This window comes from Pelophylax lessonae (genome assembly GCF_965119305.1).
Source record: "Pelophylax lessonae genome assembly, chromosome: 1".
NCBI lineage: Eukaryota > Metazoa > Chordata > Amphibia > Anura > Ranidae > Pelophylax > Pelophylax lessonae.
The window spans coordinates 230,781,145-230,801,253 of NC_138768.1; the positions used below are offsets into that span (position 1 = coordinate 230,781,145).

The window sequence follows — 20,109 nt, forward strand, 5'->3', positions numbered from 1 at the left end:
GGCAGAGTGGTGTCACCCTCCACCCGGTGGACACCCTGGTGTGGTCCGCCCCCCCCCCGCACCCCACTTGTGACGCCTCTGCCACTTAGTAAATACTTTGGGCTGTCTACTTTCCAAAAAGGAGTGATTTGGGAGGTATTTGTACTTTCCTGACATTTTTGGGCCTCAAGAAATGTTAGTCCTTCAGTCAATCAGGATTAACCAATTTTCAGATATATTTGTGAACTCTCCAACTTTCCTATATACTAAATAATATACACTGATTTGTATTATTTTTACTGAAGAAATGTAGTAGAATACATTTTGGGCTAAATTTATTAAGAACAATTACTTCAAACAATTACTTGAACAATTATTTGAAAAATGTTCTATCCGAAACACAAAAAAAAACAAAAAAACATTTTTCAGTCTTTTTTATCTAGCAAAAAATGTAAAACCAAGTGGTGATTAAATACCACCAAAAGAAAGCTCTATTTGTGTGAACAAAATGAGAAAAATGTAGTTTGGGTACAGTGTTGCATGACCGCGCAATTGTCATTCAAAGTGTGACAGTGTTGAAAGCTTAAAATTGGTCTGGGCAGTAGTGCCCAGTAATAAAGAGGAGCTCCAGGCACCTATAACAAAAAAAAGTCAGCTACAACAAGTGTAGCTACTGACTTTTAAAAAACAGCCACTCACCTATCCCACGGTTAACTGGTGAGCTCGCCCCAGCCGTCTTTATCCTCCGTCGGCAGCGCTGGAATCTTCACTATGGGCACACGGCTGTGACAGCTTGTGACTTCACAGCTGGGTGCCCACTGTGCATGCGTAAGTCGTGCAGCGCATCCTGACTGGTGGATGCAGTCTTTTAGGACATGTAGGTGTTCCAGAAGACTGCAGGTGGAGGGAGGAGAACTTCCGTTCTGAGGTCCGGAGCAGGTACCTGTCAAAATTGGGTCAAAAGTGCCAATTGTGCAAGAGGAGTGGGTTACGAGTCCTTAACCACTTAAGCCCCGGAAGATTTTACCCCCTTCCTGACCAGGGCCTATTTTGCGATTCGGCACTGCGTGACTTTAACGGACAATTGCGCGGTCGTGCGACGCTGTACCCAAACGAATTTGACATCCTTTTTTTCCCACAAACAGAGCTTTCTTTTGGCGACAATTTTGCAAAAATTACAATATTTTTCACATTTTTTTATATGAAATTCCCCCAAAAAAATGTAAAAATCAAAATTTTTTAACATTTTCGGCCAATTTGTTTTATGCTATATATGTTTGGTATTTTTGTCATTTTTGTTGTTTTTTTTTTTTAACGCGTAATGGCGGCGATCTGCGATTTGTTTTTTGCGGTACTGCGACATTGCGGCGGACAGATCGGACCCTTGACTGACATTTTTGACACTTTTGGGGGTACCAGTGACATTTCTACAGTAATCAGTGCTATACATATGCACTGTTACTGTAAAATTACCCTGGCAGTGAAGGGGTTAACTTTTTTTGAGAGGGAGGGGCTGTGTGTGTCCCTAGGGGCCCGATTCTAACTGTGATTGGCTGTGGCTTGAGGTGTATGAACAGTGATCAACGGTCCTACATAGTAGAACCGTATGATCACCATTCATACTCAGGGGAGAATGACAGGCGGCTTGTTTACATTAGCCGCCTGCCTTTCTCCCGCTCTAACGGACGAGCGCGAGTGACCGGCGGACATTGGGTCCGCCGGTCACACACGCGGGGGGGGTCCGTGACCACTCGGGAGCGGGAGCGCGCCTCCGGGGGCGCACGCTCGCTCTCAAAACCCTCGCAGGCTAGCGACGTAGTACTACGTCGCTCTGCCTGTGAGGGGCTGACCGCCGCAGTAAGTAGTCGTGCGGCGGTCGGCAAGTGGTTAAAGAGGTTGTAAACCCACTTTGTTTACATTTACCTATAGGTAAGCCTACATTAAGGCTTACCTATAGGTGCTATAAATATCTCCTAAACTTGCACCGTTTAGGAGATATTTACATTGCATGCAGCCGATGACGTCATCGGCGAATGCGCTCTGAAGGAACGGCCACCCGTGCCGTTCCTTCAGATCCTAGTGTCGTGAATGGCGGCTCCCGCGCACATGCACTGGAGTGATGTAATCGCGCCCCCGGCCAATCAGATGGCCGAAAGATGAGATCCAGGAAGCAGGACGGCCTAACATGTCGGCCATCCTGTCGGCACTGAGGGGGCTTCCTTTTTAGGTAAGTACTTCATAATGAGCTAGTATGCGATTCATAATGAGCTAGTATGCGATGCATACTAGCTCATTATGCCTTTGTCTTTACAGGTTTTTTTTTTTCACATTTTTTTAAGCGGGTTTACTTCCTCTTTAAAGCGGAACTTCCCCTTTTGGGGCACAGAGTAGCAAAGTACATCTGACACATTCCGACAGTAATTATTTAGAAACGTGTAAAGTAAAAGCTCGATCATAGAAACACAATGGAGTATTTCAAACTGACCAGTTCCCAGGACCTCCAGGTTGCTAAGCAACACAATGCTGTTTCCAGGCAGCCTGCAATGTTTATCCTGATACACGTGCTTCCCTGTGCAGAAGGGTGTGATGGCTGACTGTCCACACACAGGAATAGTGACTCTGCTGTGATAAGACGATGACAGGCACCACCGTCTCCGGAGCCCTGACAAGGCAGATGACAGCCCTGGGTCTGAAATCCTTCCCCTGTGCTCCTGGAAGCTGGGTAATCATTCCTCCCTGTCTAATGTCTGTGTCTCTTCTCATCTCTATGGGCTGCAATACAACCTGCTTCTATCGTCCTAATAATAAACTAAAGCCTCGTACACATGATCAGATTATCGGAAACATTTTTGTTCCTTTTTTGTTGCACGCTAGTCTCATATGGAAAGTGAAGAGGTTACTTTCATAGGAAGATTCTCCTACGACAGAATTCAACTTCAGAAGTGAAGTAATGTCGTGTGTTGAATTGTTTTGTATGTGTTCTTTCGTTTCGAGCATGCCTAGTCTTGCTCTTACAATTTTTTTTCGGACCAAAACTGTACTAATTAAACGAAAATTGGACATGGTGTTCACGTACGATAAAAATTTTATAGCCTGCACATGCAGTTTTTGTCATACGAAAATTCATAATCCGCTGCCGAAAGCACCATACTAACAATCCGAAAATCGGCAGATCGTTCGTCGGACGAAATTTTACTTCCGATTTTCTTATCGTGTGTACGGGCCTTAAGAGTGATGCACATACAGGTAGAGAACATATTTTATGTATTTTGTCCCACTGTTTAGGTTAAATAGATCGAAAACATCCCTTTAACCACTTAAGCCCCGGAAGATTTTACCCCCATTCCGACCAGGGTTTTTTTTGCCATTCGGCACTGCGTGACTTTAACGGACAATTGCGCGGTCGTGCGACGCTGTACCTAAACGAATTTTGACGTCCTTTTTTCCCCACAAACAGAGCTTTCTTTTGGTGGTATTTGATCACCTGTGCGATTTTTACTTTTTGCGCTATAAACAAAAAAAGAGCGTAAATTTTGCAAAAATAACAATATTTTTCACATTTTTTTATATGAAATTCCCCCCAAAAAAATGTAAAAATCAAAATTTTTTAACATTTTGGCCAATTTGTTTTCTGCTACATATGTTTGGTAAAAAAAATCGCAAAAAGCGTATTTTGATTGGTTTGCGCAAAAGTTATTGCGTTTACTAACAAAGGGAAAGATTTCTGTCATTTTTGGTGTTATTTTTTTTAACGCGTAATGGCGGCGATCTGCGATTTTTTTTGTGGGACTGCGACATTGCGGCGGACAGATCGGACCCTTGACTGACATTTTTGACACTTTCGGGGTTACCAGTGACATTACTACAGTAATCAGTGCTATACATATGCACTGTTACTGCAAAATGACACTGGCAGGGAAGGGGTTAACTTTATTGGGGAAGGAGGGGTTAAGTGTGTCCCTAGGGGCGTGCTTCTTACTGTGATTGGACATGGCTACTGGTGTAGGAACAGTGATCAACGGTCCTACATAGTAGAACCGTATGATCACCATTCCTACACAGGGGAGAATGACAGGCGGCTTGTTTACATCAGCCGCCTGCCTTCTCCCTTCAAGGCGGACGATCGCGAGTGACCGGCGGACATCGGGTCCGCCGGTCACACGCACGGACTTCCCAGGGAACGAGCCGATGCGCGCGCGCGCTTGCCCGCTATTGGCTCACAAGGAAGTGACAGGCTAGTGACGTACCGATACGTCACTTTGCCTGGCCAGGGCTGACCGCCGCAGTATATGTACTTGCGGCGGTCGGCAACCGGTTAAAGTTGTGCAGTGCGTTCATTCACACGTGTTATGTCACATGTTAACATGCGTTGCATTAAAGTAAAACTAAGGGCAAAAACATTTTTTTTTTCATACTTCAGAGTCGTGTTTCTAAACCAGGTGTATTACCCACTTGACCTCCGGAAGCTTTACCCCCCCCCCCCCTTCACAACCAGGCCAATTTTTGTGATACGCATTCCTTTAACTAACTATTGCTAAATTTATATTCATTTTTTTCCCACAGAAAATTTTATCACCTCTGCGTTTTTTTTTTTTTTGCCCTTAGAAACATGGAACGACTCACAATTTTGAAAAAAAAAAAAAAATAATAATTTTTACTTTCAGCTCTAAACAAATCCAATAAAAAAATGTAAAAAATCAAATTTCTTCATCAGTTGAGGCCAATATGTATTCTGCTACATATTTTTGGTAAAAAAAAAAATCCCTAAAAGCCTAAAGCCCCTTTCACACATGCAGATCGTTCAGATCCGCCTGTCAGTTTCTCAGGCGGATCTGAACGGATGCCCCATGCATCTCTATGGGGCAGCCGATATCAGCGGAGATATGTACGCTGACATCTGATCTGATCTGGTCCGTCAAATCCGGGCGGATGGAAACCCTATTTTCCATCCGTCTGGTGGATCGTATGAGAACAAACAGGCGGTCCGCTCTCATCCGATTCCCCCATAGAGGAGAGCCGGGATCTGAAACCTCCGTCTCCGCACACAGAGTGGAGACACAGCTGTCATCCGCCTGCTCAGAGGGAGATCGGCGGATCAATCCCCCGCTGAGAAGAAAACGTAACGGACAGGATCGGACATGTGTGAAAGTGGCCTAACTGCGATATTGCGGCAGACAAATCGGATACCTGACACCTTTTTGGGGACCAGTGACACTAATACAGTAAATATTAAAAAATAACCGCGCTAAACACACTGTGAAAAATTATATGTGCTTAGTGAAATTGCACAACTAAAATTAAGCTAAAAATCAAAGCAGCAGCTGAAGTGGGAACACACCAATAAAGAATAAATAATAATAAAAGCTGCGCTAATTTGAGAAATGCACATTAAGAACATGTGATAAATAATCAAATAGTGAAACAAATGATACAAAAGTAGTGCTGAAAAAATCAATCAAAAATAATAGTGATCAATACACAGCAACATAGTATAATGAGTGAATAAAGAATAGTCCAAAGATTGTGCAAAGTGTAAGAACAGGAAATCCTTCACCGTGATGGATGGCTCTTCACTCTATACGAGCAGAAGTGCCGCGGTATGCGCTTAACACAAATCAGATGTAAACAGGCTCAATAATGAATGGAAACAGCCAAGACACAAAATCATCCACCGCAGTGCTTCAAACCGTGATGACAGGTGAAGATCACACTATGCGCTTACCGCAACTCAGGTGAAAATAAGCCCAACTCAATGCATGGAACTAAACTTCTGACCGATCCAACAAAGAAGGGATGATCTCTCCAACTGATGCAGCCCAGCGGGAGTGCCAATCACTTGCAGGGTTAGAGCACGAACCGTCCGGATCAACCTGAATGAATGAGGACAGTCACATGGGTGTAAAGTCAGAAGGATCAGATAAATGCCCATGGTAAGGTATTATCCAGAAGTTAAGCTCTATGCTGTAATGCAGAGGATCCAGTAGAGTCAATAGTTTTCCCTCCAATCCCTTATAGTCTATTACATAGAACAGACCTGTGAGAGAAGCCATTAGGAACCAGAGAGAGAAGAGGGAGCCTTTCACATGTGTTTAAATAAAAACCTCCTTTAAAACCAAGCAGAACCTGAGACGGAAAGGTCCAGCCTACAGGAAACCGAGTGGAAGTGCTCAGACTTTAAGATTTCGGAGCTCTAAAACAGAAGGGATTGGAGGGAAAACTGTAATCTGGGGGGCTCTCGGGTATAGAAGGGATTCTGATGTGATGGGGGGGGGGGGGTTCTGATGTGATAGGGAGACCTCTGATGTGAAAAGGGGGCTTCTGATGCTCCCCAGATGTGCCTCGACACCCCCTATTCACTCTGTGTGGCGCAGATTCCCCCTGTGTAAACCCCTGATATTTCACCAAGGCCCCCTAACGGGGCGTCCTGAAACAAATTTGTAAAAGAAAAATAAAATTGTAAAAAATAAAATAAAAACTACTGACACCATCCACTGCCCTAATAACACCATCAGTATGTATACACATGCGTATTTGAGCTTTGAGGTGCACACCCTAATTCAAAAGGCTGTTCTAATGTGATGATAGTTGAGTACATTGACCAAGGCTCAGGTTTCCCATTGATAAATACTATTTTGGTGTATTAGACTGGGCTGCCTTGAGGCTGGGTTCACACCTAATTCCGACGTGGCTAGCAAGGGTGCGGTGTGTCCCTGTTCTCTAATTCAGGAATCAGGCCCAAATTTTTGCCTGAATTCGGACCTGAAACAGAGCCAAAGACACACAGGACCCCTGTACAATCCGCTCTGCAGCCCCCCCGAAGATGAGTGAACCGGCTTCATTAACCAGTTCTGGACCGGAAGGATTTGCCCCCTTAATGACCAGGCCATTTTTTGCGATTCGGCACTGCGGTACTTTACCAGAAAAATTGCGCGGTCATGCGATGCTGTACCTAAATAAAATTGATGTCCTTTCCCCCCCCCCCCCCCCCCACAAATAGAGCTTTCTTTTGGTGGTATTTGATCACCTGTGCGATTTTTATTTTTTGCGCTATAAACCTAAAAAGAGCGACAATTCTGAAAAAAAAACAATATTTTTTACTTTCTGCTATATAACATTCCCCAAAAAAAAACAATTTAAAAATCAAATTTTTCATCCTTTTAGGCCAATTTGCACTCTGCTGCATATTTTTGGTAAAAAAAAAAATCACAATAAGCGTATTTTGATTGGTTTGCGCAAAAGTTATAGTGTCTACAAACTAGGGGAAAGATTTATGTCATTTTAGTTTTTTTTACTAGTAATGGTGGCGATCTGTGATTTTTAGCGGGACTGCGACATTGTGGCGGACGGATCGGACCTCTAACTGACATTTTTTACACCTTTGGGGGTACCAGTGACATTACTACAGTAATCAGTGCTAAAATATGCATGGTTACTGTAATAATGACACTGGCAAGGAAGGGGTTAACCCAGTGGGTGATCAAAGGGTTAAATGTAAGCCCAGGGGAGTGTTTATTAACTGTGGAGGGAGGGGCTTGTGAAATGACCATAGAGACCTGTGATCCTATATAGAAGGATCACAGGTGCTCTGTGATCATTTCAGAGAGAACGGTTGGCTGTGTTTACAACAGCTGACCGTTCTCTCTCAGCGGGGAACCGATCACTGGTGGCCATCAGCAATCGGTACCGCCAGCCCCGTGCTTCGGCATCCCCCCTTACACCTCAGCACCATGTTTGCGACCGACGTAGTCCTACGTCGATTCGCGCAGCAGGGGCTGTATTTTTTTAATGTAAAATAAAAAATGCAACATATAGTGATCTTTCCTACTGAAGCTAAGGTTGTGTTTCTTCTTTCTCCAGAACAAAATTGAAAGTAGGGGAAGAAGAGATTGGACTTTATAGGCACCAATATAAAATAGTATATTCTTTATTAGAAAATTTACAAAAACACATACATGATAAACCACAAAAAAGGGACATATAAAAAGAGCAACATGTCATATACGTCAATAATTGCAATATGGCGGCAGAGCCTACAAAAAGTAGTGCAAATCACATAGCCTTATCAGATATTGGTTATTATACAGTGTTCACAAGTGATACAAGGATGACCTGTGTTCATGAGGCGGCCCTGGAGAAGGGATAGCCGTCTCCAAAGGGTCGTCTGTACATAGTAGACGCAGATGTTAGGTTGAATCCCAGCTGCTCTACATGTTTCGCTTAACCTATTAAGCTTCTTCTGGAGCATATGGTAAAGACAAACATCTGAGAAAAATATTACAGGTGAGAGAACTTTATGATGAATCAGGCCATAAAGGCTAGAAAGAGTAATAACGAGGGGGATCGGTGCGCTGTAGTTGGAGCAAGGAGCCAAGTAGAAACGTCCAACATAAATATAAAGCAAGGTATTGGCTTATTATTATGGAAGGTATGGTCCCATGAAGAGGTAATGTGTGGCGACCGAGTGGGGAGAAAAGCCCCGGCCCACAGACCCAAATCGCGGACCAGTGAGGTAAAAAACTCACATGCCTATAGACCAAAAGTATGTTAAGGCTGTGGATGCTGTCACTACAGCGACCGTGTATACATCCCCCCCGGATGGGGATGGGGGGATGTATACACGGTCGCTGTAGTGACAGCATCCACAGCCTTAACATACTTTTGGTCTATAGGCATGTGAGTTTTTTACCTCACTGGTCCGCGATTTGGGTCTGTGGGCCGGGGCTTTTCTCCCCACTCGGTCGCCACACATTACCTCTTCATGGGACCATACCTTCCATAATAATAAGCCAATACCTTGCTTTATATTTATGTTGGACGTTTCTACTTGGCTCCTTGCTCCAACTACAGCGCACCGATCCCCCTCGTTATTACTCTTTCTAGCCTTTATTGCCTGATTCATCATAAAGTTCTCTCACCTGTAATATTTTTCTCAGATGTTTGTCTTTACCATATGCTCCAGAAGAAGCTTAATAGGTTAAGCGAAACATGTAGAGCAGCTGGGATTCAACCTAACATCTGCGTCTACTATGTACAGACGACCCTTTGGAGACGGCTATCCCTTCTCCAGGGCCGCCTCATGAACACAGGTCATCCTTGTATCACTTGTGAACACTGTATAATAACCAATATCTGATAAGGCTATGTGATTTGCACTACTTTTTGTAGGCTCTGCCGCCATATTGCAATTATTGACGTATATGACATGTTGCTCTTTTTATATGTCCCTTTTTTGTGGTTTATCATGTATGTGTTTTTGTAAATTTTCTAATAAAGAATATACTATTTTATATTGGTGCCTATAAAGTCCAATCTCTTCTTCCCCTACTTTCAATTTTGTTAATTAGGATGTGGCACTTTTTAGCTACTTTCTCTTTGGTGCGCCTAGACATCCTGCGACCTAGGAGCGCACATATCTAATTATTCCGATTTCTCCAGAACAAGTCCAGCGTGCTGAATAGAAAGACTCCCTGTTCAGACTGCGAAAGCAATGATCCAGAAGAGGAGAGTCAGGACAATCTGAAAGACCTTCTGAATCAACATGGTTCACCTTGGGAGCTGGATGACAGATGCAGCGCAGAGGCTCAACATATTAGGGAGCTGGCAGTCACAAGTCCTGAAGTTGTTTCTGAACAGTTCATCTACTCATACTTCAGATCTCTAAGAGTGGTAGACCGGGAGGTAAGTAGATGTGAGCCAGGAGTGTGCACTGTAGAAAATACAGTATACCGCTGTTTAAAAAAACATTGGAATAAATAATAATCTGTAAATTGGCTGTAATGAAGGATAGTTTAAAATCTCTAAATATAATTTAGTATCAATACTTTGGTTTCCTGGCTTGGAAAGAGCTGGAAGATATTGCAGCTATCTAATGCTAATGTCTAAATGTCTGATGAAGTTTTAGCTGCCATGGCAATAAAACAGGTAATCAGTCTTGCAGTGGATATACTGTATATGAGTGAGGTTCCATTCACACTTGTGTGACTTGTCATGTAACTTTGGACATCAAAGTTGCATGGCAAGTCATTCCCCAAGTTTTCCAATGATAACCAGGCCCGGACTGGCCATAGGGCAGACTGGGCATATTCCCGGCGGGCCGCCTGCGGCTCTCATCACAAACTGATACAGACTGTCAGTCACTCTGAGTCTGAGACACGGCCAGGGCCGGCGCTACCGTACCAGGCTGACGCCTAGGGCGCAACCATGGCAGCTGGCTTACCTACTCTACTCTCCACTGGGAGGAGAGGGCACCTGGAGCTTCTCAGCATCATATGGCAGCTCTGATCTAAATTGGACCCAGTCTGTCAGAATAAACTAAAAAAGGTACCGTAATCGAATCCACACATCCTGGAACATTAAATCCTGTCATCAACCATCCCGACGAACGCCACGCCCCCCCTCCCGGGCTGCTCAATCCAAAATGCCCTGGCCTATTTTTTGTCCCAGTCCGGGCCTGATGATAACCATTCATATATGTGTGACTTAAAGTTGCAGCCACTTCAGAGTAGTTCATGCACTGCTTTGGTCCGACTTTTATGCAACTTGAGGGCCATAGACTTCAATGTTAACCCTCATAAGTTGCATGAAAGTCATACCTGAATGTTATACAATGCAACTTGTGTGCAACAGTTGTCCATTAAAACTGGTCAAAGCCAAAGTCGTATCCAAGTTGCACCCATCCAAAGTTGCATCAAAGTTGCACTTCAAAGTCAACGTAACTTTGGAGTCATAGAAGTGTGAAAGGGCCCTAAAAAGCATACCTTAATGTTACACAATGCAACAGTTGTCCATTATTACTGGTCAAAGCCAAAGTCATATCTAAGTTGAACCCATGCAAAGTTGCGTCAAAGTTGGTGCAACTTTGGAGTCGTACAAGTGTGAATGGAGCCTAAAAGGGGATTTCTCATTTTACATAAAGTGGAACACCGCTTCACATGCCACTTTCCTTCCCCAATTTTCTTATTGACGTGGGTCTTCTAGATCAGAACTCATGCCAATCAATTGCTTTAATAGTAATGCCAAGACATTCTGAGACTACAACCCCTTAGAGAGCTCCTCTCTCCCCTTGTTTTGTGATGAACTTGGAAGCCCACTGATAATGAATGGCTGGGTAGCACTGTAATGATGAAAGCAGAGAGCCTGTACCTGGTGTTAGCATTGGAGCTGCTTGCCAGTTCTTGGGGGGGAGGGGGAGTTCTGAGCAGGGAGGCCCCATAATTAAACTGTCACCTAACATAAAAGAATCAAGCAAGAAAATCAGAACTCCTCGTCTGGAAATGTTTCCCCTCAGTGACTTAAAGCGGAGTTCCGGGCACAGAATCTTTTTTTTTATTTTAATGTCCCCCAAACAGTGACCCTTACACCACTATATATCCGCTAATCCTGTTTCTTAGACTGGAATAATCTTTTTGCAAGTATGAAATCTTACTTTATAAAATTTTGGACGAGCGCCGCCATCTTTCTTGTGGATCGCCAAGTCCGTTTTGGGGAAAGGTCTTCCCTTCTTCCTCATTCGAGTGGGAGTAGGCCTGTGAGTCGAGCGCGAAATCTCGCGCATGCCCAGTACTATGCGATCGGCATAGTACTGGTTTCCGTAGGGACGCCAATGTTCGAGGAAATAGCGCGATGATAAGAGCGGCCGGCCGCCTACGTCACTGCACAGTGCATCTTGGGAGCTCCGAGTAAGAGCTCCCAGGACGCATTGCGGGACCGGAAGTGACGGGGAGAGCCGCGGCTCTGGAGGGAGGAAGTCGATGGAAAGGTGAGTATATAATGCTCTCTAAACAGGTAAGGGGGGGAAAAAAAAAAAACGGGAATATCCAATTCAGGCTCAGCAAAGGGTAAGGAAGACCATGCAGTGAATTATACAAAAACGATTCTGTGCCCGGAACTCCACTTTAAACGATAATAAATCCATTGAAATGGCATGACAGCCAGGTACTGAGCACAGATCAACAAACACAGTCTCCGTGTTTCTCCAATAACACATTTTTCCTGCTAGATACAGTCCATGCTAATCAAAATTTAGCATTTCAAATTCTTTATAGGCGTCTGCTATAAAGGCCCCCCCTGCACAGCCTTTCACTGAGAAGATCAGTATGCTGCTATTTCTCCTCCCCCAGGTCTTATGCAGCTGAGAACAGAGGGAGTGTGATCACTTAAAAGGGAAAAAAAGGTATTTATAATGTTTTTTTTATTCTATACACAAATGATTTTCCTTTCATTTAAATTTTAAACTGAATGGGTTGTTTTACAAGGTGATTGTTTACAATTACTTTAACCACTTCCCGCAAACCGATGTACATGTACATTGGCTTGCAGAAGTTGTTGTACCAGGATGATGCCTGCAGCTGCACCTGTACCGTTTTTTAGAGCTGGCGGTCAGCTTTCAGGAGATAACAGCCGATGCGGCTCAGCAGCCGCTCATCTGTTATCCCAGCGAGCCGAAGGGTACATCCCCGCCTCCCACCGCCTTCTGTGGCTCTTTCCGCTGGCTGGTTGGAGTCCCAAACAAAGCCGGATTCGGCTTTGATCGGGTCTCCGCTGAAGTAACCCGGAAGCAACGTCACAACGTCACTTCCACTTTACTCGGCTGCTAAGGGCGCCGATTTTAATGAACTGTCAGTATTCAAAAAATTTCAATTTTGGCATTTTATATACTTTGAAGTGCAGTGGAGGGGTCGGGGTCCTATAGACCCCTGATCCCTCCATAAAGAGTACCTGTCACTGCCTAATACTATCACAAGGGATGTTTACATTCCTTGTGACAGCAATAAAAGTAATCATATTTATTTTTTTTTTTTTAAAAACAGAGCTAAAAATAAAAAATTAAATAAAATAAATGGGAAAAAAAATAAAAATGTTAAATCGTCCCCATTGACGTGAGCTCGCCCACAAAAGAAAACGCATAAGTCTCGCCCGCAAATGAAAACAGTGTTCCAACCACACATGTGAAGGATCACCAGAGTGAGAGCAATAATTCTAGAAAAAGACCTCCTCTGTAACTCTAAACTGGTAACCGTTAAAAACTTTGAAAGTGTCGCCTATGGAGATTTTTAAGTATCGTAGTTTGTCGCCATTCCACGAGTGTGCACAATTTTAAACAGTAAGGGTCCTTTCCAGTGTTGGAAGTAACTGCGTTTAAGTAAACGGCATTACTTAACGCAGTTACTTTTCAGGGTAACGAGTAATCTATCAGATTACTCATTGTCTCCCTGTAACTCCGCTGCCGCTACTTCCGGCTGCGTTACGCTGTTACCGCAATTACATCTACCGCCACTAGATTGTATTCCTCTCCGAGTCCTCTATTGGCACTTTTCCACTGCAAGTACCGGCTAGTACCGGCTCGGCTCTACTCGGCCCTGCTTGACCCGGTTTGCTTTTCCACTGCGGTACCGCATGGTATAGTGTCGGAACGGTTCGGTACGGTACGGTATAGGTTTGCTTTTCCACTAAAGTAGTACTAAAGTTAAGTGGGTGGGATAACAACGGGGTGGGTGTGATTCTCTGACCAATCAGTGGCTAGTAGTGACTGCATGCAAAGGATTGTGGGATATGGTACCAGTTTGGTACCTGTTGGAACCACAATCGAGTAGGTACTGTTTTTTCAGAGCCGTACCGTACCGTACCATTCGGTTCCATGCAGTGGAAAAGCAAACCTATACCGTACCGTACCGAACCGTTCCGAGCCTATACCATGCGGTACCGCAGTGGAAAAACACAAAAGCGTGAAGAACCGGTACGGTTCCATGCAGTGGAAAAGCGCCATATGACCGCTGTCCGCGGTCCTGAAGAGAGAAGAGGAGGTGACTCATCGAGTGAGTCACGTGACATCACGGCGGCGCTGTCTCACTCACAGGCACGGCAGCAGCAGAACAGCGCGCCAGCACAGCAGCAGGAGGACAGGGGAGAGTGGACATAGAGTCCGGCGGCGATCCCATCATCCTAGTCCTACCCAGCCAGGCCCATTGCCGCCCACCCACAGTGCCAGTCTGCCAGCCCAGTGCACTGCCAAATAAAATATACAAGGAAGTGTACACAAGTACTAGTCTCTCACTCTCTCTCTAGTAGTCAACCAGTGGCAGCAGGGCAGTAAAGTGTTACAGACCAGCAGTCAGTTTAACGATATAGCCCAGCCCCAGGCCAAGAGGAGACTCCACCACCAGTCCACCACCACCACAGGGCAGTGGGCAGCAGCCAGCAGGAAGACCACCACCAGTCCACCAACGAGTCCAGTCCAACACACACAGCCAGCCCAGAGGAGGAGAGAGGCACAGAGACAGGCAGGCCTGGAGGCCTGCAGGAGGAAGGAGCCAGAGGGACCCGGACAACAGTGTGCCTGCCAGGCCAGAGGCCACACCACCACCAGCAAGCCCAGCACAGCAGGTAACAAAAAAACTCACGGACAGGACTCGGACCCCCCACCACCACCCACCAGCCACCCACCATACCACCACCAGTGTGCCACGTCCACCAGTGTGCCAAGCGCCCACGCCACCACCAGCCAGGCAGCCACCCACCACCAGTGTGCCACACCCACGTCACCACCAGTGTGCCGCCCAAGTCACCACCAGTGTGCCAAGCACCCACGCCACCACCAGTGTGCCACGCCACCACCAGCCAGGCAGCTGCCCCCCTCCAGTGTGCCACACCCACATCACCACCAGTGTGCCACACCCACGCCACCACCAGTGTGCCACGCCACCACCAGTGTGCCACGTCACCACCAGTGTGCCAAGCGCCCACGCCACCACCAGCCAGGCAGCCGCCCACCACCAGTGTGCCGCCCACGTCACCCCAGTGTGCCAAGCCCCCACGCCACCACCAGTGTGCCATGCCACCACCAGCCAGGCAGCCACCCACCACCAGTGTGCCACGCCCACGTCACCACCAGTGTGCCACACCCACATCACCACCAGTGTGCCACGCCACCACCAGTGTGCCACATCACCACCAGTGTGCCAAGCGCCCACGCCACCACCAGCCAGGCAGCCACCCACCACCAGTGTGCCACGCCCACGTCACCACCAGTGTGCCACACCCACGTCACCACCAGTGTGCCACGCCACCACCAGTGTGCCACGTCACCATCAGTGTGCCAAGCGCACGTCACCACCAGTGTGCCACGCCACCACCAGTGTGCCACGTCACCACCAGTGTGCCAAGCGCCCACGCCACCACCATCCAGGCAGCCGCCCACCACCAGTGTGCCGCCCACGTCACCACAAATGTTCTAAAATACTGTATATAGTGTTTCTATTCTTCCATCAGTTAATATAAACATATTTGCTATTAAAGATGTTATAGAACGTAATTGCATTATAGAATATTAAAAAAAAAAAGTCAGTTACTTTGCTGAGTAACTAATTACTTTTTGTATGTGGTAACTGAGTCAGTAACTCAATTACTTTTTGGGAGAAGTAATTTGTAACTGTAACTAATTACTTTTTTAAACTAAGATGAGCAACACTGGCCCTTTCACACGGCCGCTCCGTGTGTCCGCAAATCATCCTATTTTTTTGCGGATGATTTGCGGACATAATGTAAGTGAATGGCACTGCGGATGTCAGCAGAATACCATCCGCTGACATCCGATTTTCCTCCTTTCAGTTCTGTTCCGTTTTTTCGAATGGAACAGAACCCTATTTTTTCATCCGTGTAAAAAACGGAAAGGAAGGAAAATCGGATGTCAGCGGTGTCATCCGCTGACATCCGCAGTGCCATATACTTACATTATGTCTGCATATCATCCGCAAATGGATGGGATGATATGCGGGCACACGGAGCGGATGACACAAATGTCATCCGCTCCGTGAAAAAAAAAAAAAGTCCCGCAGCGGACTAAAGCAGCGGAGCGGCCGTCTGAAAGGACCCTAACATGTTAGGTATCTATTTACTTGGCCTGACATCATCTTTCACAATATACAAAAAAACTGGGCTAACTTTACTGTTTACTTTTTTTTTAAATGCAATGAAATATATTTTTTCCAAAAAAATTGTGATTGAAAGACCGCTGCACAAATACAGAGTGACAAAAAATATTGCAACGACCACCATTTTATTTTTCAGAGTCTTTGCTAAAAAAATAAATATAATGTTTGAGGATTCTAAGTAATTTTCTTTAAAAAAAATACTGATTTTAACTTGTAAACAACATGTGTCAGAAATAGGCTTGGTCCTAAAGTGGTTAAAGTGATATTGAAGTCTCTTTTTTTTTTTCTTCAAAATCAACAAACATGTTATACTTACGTGCTCTGTGTAATGGTTTTACACAGAGCAGCCCTGATCCTCCTCTTCCCCCCCCCCCCCCAGCTGGCACTCCTGGCTCCTATCTCCTGTCAAGTGCCCCTACAGCAAGCAGCTTGCTATGGGGTCACCCGAGCTAAACCGTAGCTCTGTGTGTCCATTCAGACACTGAGCCGCGGTTCGGCCCTGCCCCTTCTCTCTCCTCATTGGCTAACTGACCTTGATTTACAGCAGCGTGAGCCAATGGTGCTGCTGCCGTGTCTCAGCTAATTAGGAGAGTCCCAGGTGGCGGCACTTAGGTATACACTGGATAGGGATGGGGCTCAGGTAAGTATTAGAGGGCCTGAGGGAAGCTGCTGCACACTGAAGGTTTTTTTATCTTAATGCATAGAATACATTAAGATAAAAAAAATTCTGCCTTGAGAGACACTTTAACCTTAAAAGCTGTACAGCTAAATTAAAAGGCTGGCTTATCTGGGCACCTGTAGATAAAAGCAAACTATGCAGCTTTGACTAAAGTTGGATATTGCCCCTGCTATGGGTATTGGCCATTTATACACTGTAACAGGAAGTCAGCTAAATCTGGGAATGTAGTCACAGGAAGGAGATACATTTCCACCTGATTTAGAAAGTCCATTAATTAATTTAGGGTGTTGGCTACAGAGCTAGCCAGCAGGAAGTTGAAAGGCCTTCACCTGTTCAGAATGAGGGAGTTAAGGCTCTATAATTTGTTCAGAGAAATTCCTATTGTTTGCTGCCTCCAGAAGCTGTGTCCTGAAGCCATGTGGGCTGGGAGCAGGAGGACAGTCAGCGTGTGCCTCCCGACAGGATGTGTGGGCCTGGGAGAAGACCCCCCGGAGTGATGTGTGCCCGGGACGGTAACCAAGGGTGAATACGTCTCAAAGGTGAGAAGACGAACTGTTGATGTGAAAGAAACAAAGGACTGTGTTGCCCTGTGAAGCTATTATAAAAGGACTATTGAGTGTCCGCTGTAGGACAAGGAAGTCTGCCCGACGGTAGGTTGGAGACAGACACTTAGGCAGGTTCCAGTTGTGAGAAGGTAGCCGCCCACAGAGGCAAGGATTTATTTTCTGTTTTATTTTATTTTGGATGTTTTGCTGCATACAGCCTGGTGAAGAAAACACCATTTAATAAACCACACTGTTTGTTTGCAAGCACTTGTCGGCTACCTCTCTGGGAAAACGCACCCCCCAAGGGGTCATCCACACCCGCCACCGAGCTAATCCCTCACAACACCTTCCGAATCCTGGCTGAACCCCCCCCCTCCCCCAGAGATGACATCATCCGGCCTGCTCACCCCCACCATCACAGGAGCGAGCTCTCAAAAGCCTGTGCATGTGTGGTCCACTCTCTCCTCTGCCACAGCATCAATGGGCTTAGAACTACTACAATGGGGAAGAGAGAGCGCATGCAAAGGGGTTTGAATTGACTGAGAATTTCTGCGCAACAGTCTAAAAACAAGACAGGACAGATTGATGTCATCTCTGGGAGTTTTTTTAGTCAGGCTTTGGGGTGGGGAGGGGAAGGTGGGTAAGTAAGTGGCCTACATCTATTGCAAGGACATTATTAAACTTTGGACAAATCTGCACAGTTTGTTTTTATCTAGGTGTCTCATGCCTGCATAGGCAGTTTTTGGTAAAGGTGAATTAGGCTACATTCACACCTGAGCGTAGCGTTTTTGCGCGTTTTTTACCGCGATTTTTACCGCGATTTACAGGCGTTTTTTGTGCAGGCATTTTTAGATTGAATAGAAACCAATGGAAAACGCCTGTAATCTGCCCAAAAAGAAGCTCATGTACTTTTTTGAGCGTTGGGCGTTTTGCTCACAGCGTCAAAACCCTCAGATGTGAACAGGGGCCATTGAAATGAATAGGATTTGTCTTGTTGGGCGTTTTGAGAGCTGATCCTAGAGCAGAAAAACTCCCCAAAAACGCCCCAAAACGTCTACATGTGAACGGAGCCTAAATCTTATAGATAATGCTTCTGATTTGGATAGGTAGTCCTTACAGCTTTTTTTAGAGTTTGTTCTGATCCTGCTATGGAAACAGTGGTGTAGTGATCTATTACTTCTAGGGAAGGTAGGACAGCGCTGTCTTGTATCTGCCATGCTACAAGGTACAGAAACTTTGGTAAACATTTGGCATACACTTTTCATAAGGGAATTATGTAGGCTGCCAGTGCTGGCCTCTCTTTTTTTGAGAATCCTGATGACCTGGCTGTCATGCTAATGCTTATACTTCAACAATCTCTGATCCACTGAGTCGAAACCTTGCCATGAGGAATTCTGACACCAGCATTTGTAGAAGGAGGCCATCATCTGTATTTTCCCCTTGACTGATGTGCTTTATTTGTAAGGTAATGTTTCTGAGCATGTCCCACAGTCTTGCTCAGCTGGTAGAAGTGAAGAAAGAACCTGCTACTTCCAAGCATTTGGAATGAGGCTCACTCCTCATGAGGCTCATGTGGTTTACTCCTTTATTTTTATTTATTTTTTGCGTTTTATTACAAAGCATCACTGCTGTCACTTCCGTGGTCTTTTCCTTTTACAGGTAACAGAAGTGGACGATGGGCTGCTGAAATTTCACAGTCTTGAAGAACTTGCCTTAAGTGCCAATAAATTAAAAACAGTCTGTTCCTGCAATCTTCCACGGACATTAAAGGTGGATATGTGCAATATAACGTTATTGCAACCAAATTGAATTGTAGTCAAATAAAGCCTGTGTCCCTTATGATATGTTTCAGGTGCTGGAGTTGTGTTCAAACCACATTTCAAGCCTAAAAGATCTTACTGTAAATCCTCCTCCAGGGTTACAGCATCTGGGCCTTGCCTATAACAAGATTCAGCTTTCCTCAGAAAGTAAATATCTGACAGCTGACTTCTGGTAAGAATATTAGTTACTAAAATTTGAAATTGACCACATCAAAGTTCAGTTTGTATTATTGTACTGGTGATTTTTTTGTAGCCAGCCTCCAAAAACCTTAAGGCTCCTTCCCACCAGCAGTTTAGGACTGGAGAGAAAAAGAAAGGGCAAGGCTACTTGTCTTATGTACTATGGCTTCTTTTCATATGAACATGCTGAAAAAAAAAGTTGGACATGTTGCATTGTTATGTAGCTCATTTGTGCTGCAGCACAGAATAATTGTATACAATTAAAACAAAAGTACCTGCTCTATCCCTGTGAGTGAAACACGTCTGGGGAGTTTGGTTTGTTTGGTGAATACATCATATATGTATTGAGCCATCTCTTTTTTTTTTTTTTATTTAATGTAATAAAGCATAGATAAAAATATGTACAGTTAGGTCCATATATACTTGGACACAATTTTCATACTTTTTGGCTCTGTATGCCACCAGAATAAAAAAAAAATGTAAACAATCCAAATTAATTTGAAGTGCAGACTTTCAGCTTTAATTCAAGGGGTTGAACATAAATATCAAGTATTAATTTTAGAAACTTCAACCATTTTTTTCACAGCCCCCCATTTTCAGGGGTTTAAATGTAATTGGACAAATAAATATGATCACAAATTGCTCATTTTTAATATTTTGTTGAGAATCCTTTGTTGGCAATGACTGCCTGAAGTCTGGAACCCAATGTTGCCAGGCTCTAACTGCAGCTGTCTTTAGTTGTTCTTTGTTTGTGGGTCTTTCTGCCTTTAGTTTTGCCTTCAGCAAGTGAAATACATTCTCAATTGGGTTGGGATCAGGTGATTGACTCAGCCATTGAAGAATATTCCACTTCTTTTCCTTCAAAAGCTTCCTGGGTTGCTTTTGCAGTATGTTTTGGATTATTGTCCATCTGTGCTGTGAAGTGCTGTCCAATCAACTTTGCTGCATTTAGCTGAATCCAGGCTGATCTCTAAACA

The 20,109-nt window shown here is 44.9% G+C and overlaps 1 protein-coding gene across 1 annotated transcript in view; it reads left to right on the forward strand.

Moving 5' to 3' along the window:
• The first annotated feature begins 2,564 nt into the window (after positions 1–2,564).
• Positions 2,565–20,109, forward strand: part of LRRC43 (leucine rich repeat containing 43) — a 67,470-nt gene continuing 49,925 nt past the window's right edge. The window contains exons 1-4 of the mRNA XM_082251508.1: positions 2,565–2,701; positions 9,415–9,657; positions 18,792–18,902; positions 18,985–19,124. Of these exons, the coding sequence (XP_082107634.1) occupies positions 2,615–2,701; positions 9,415–9,657; positions 18,792–18,902; positions 18,985–19,124 (581 nt within the window). The 5' untranslated portion in view covers positions 2,565–2,614. The remainder of the gene's footprint in view (positions 2,702–9,414; positions 9,658–18,791; positions 18,903–18,984; positions 19,125–20,109) is intronic.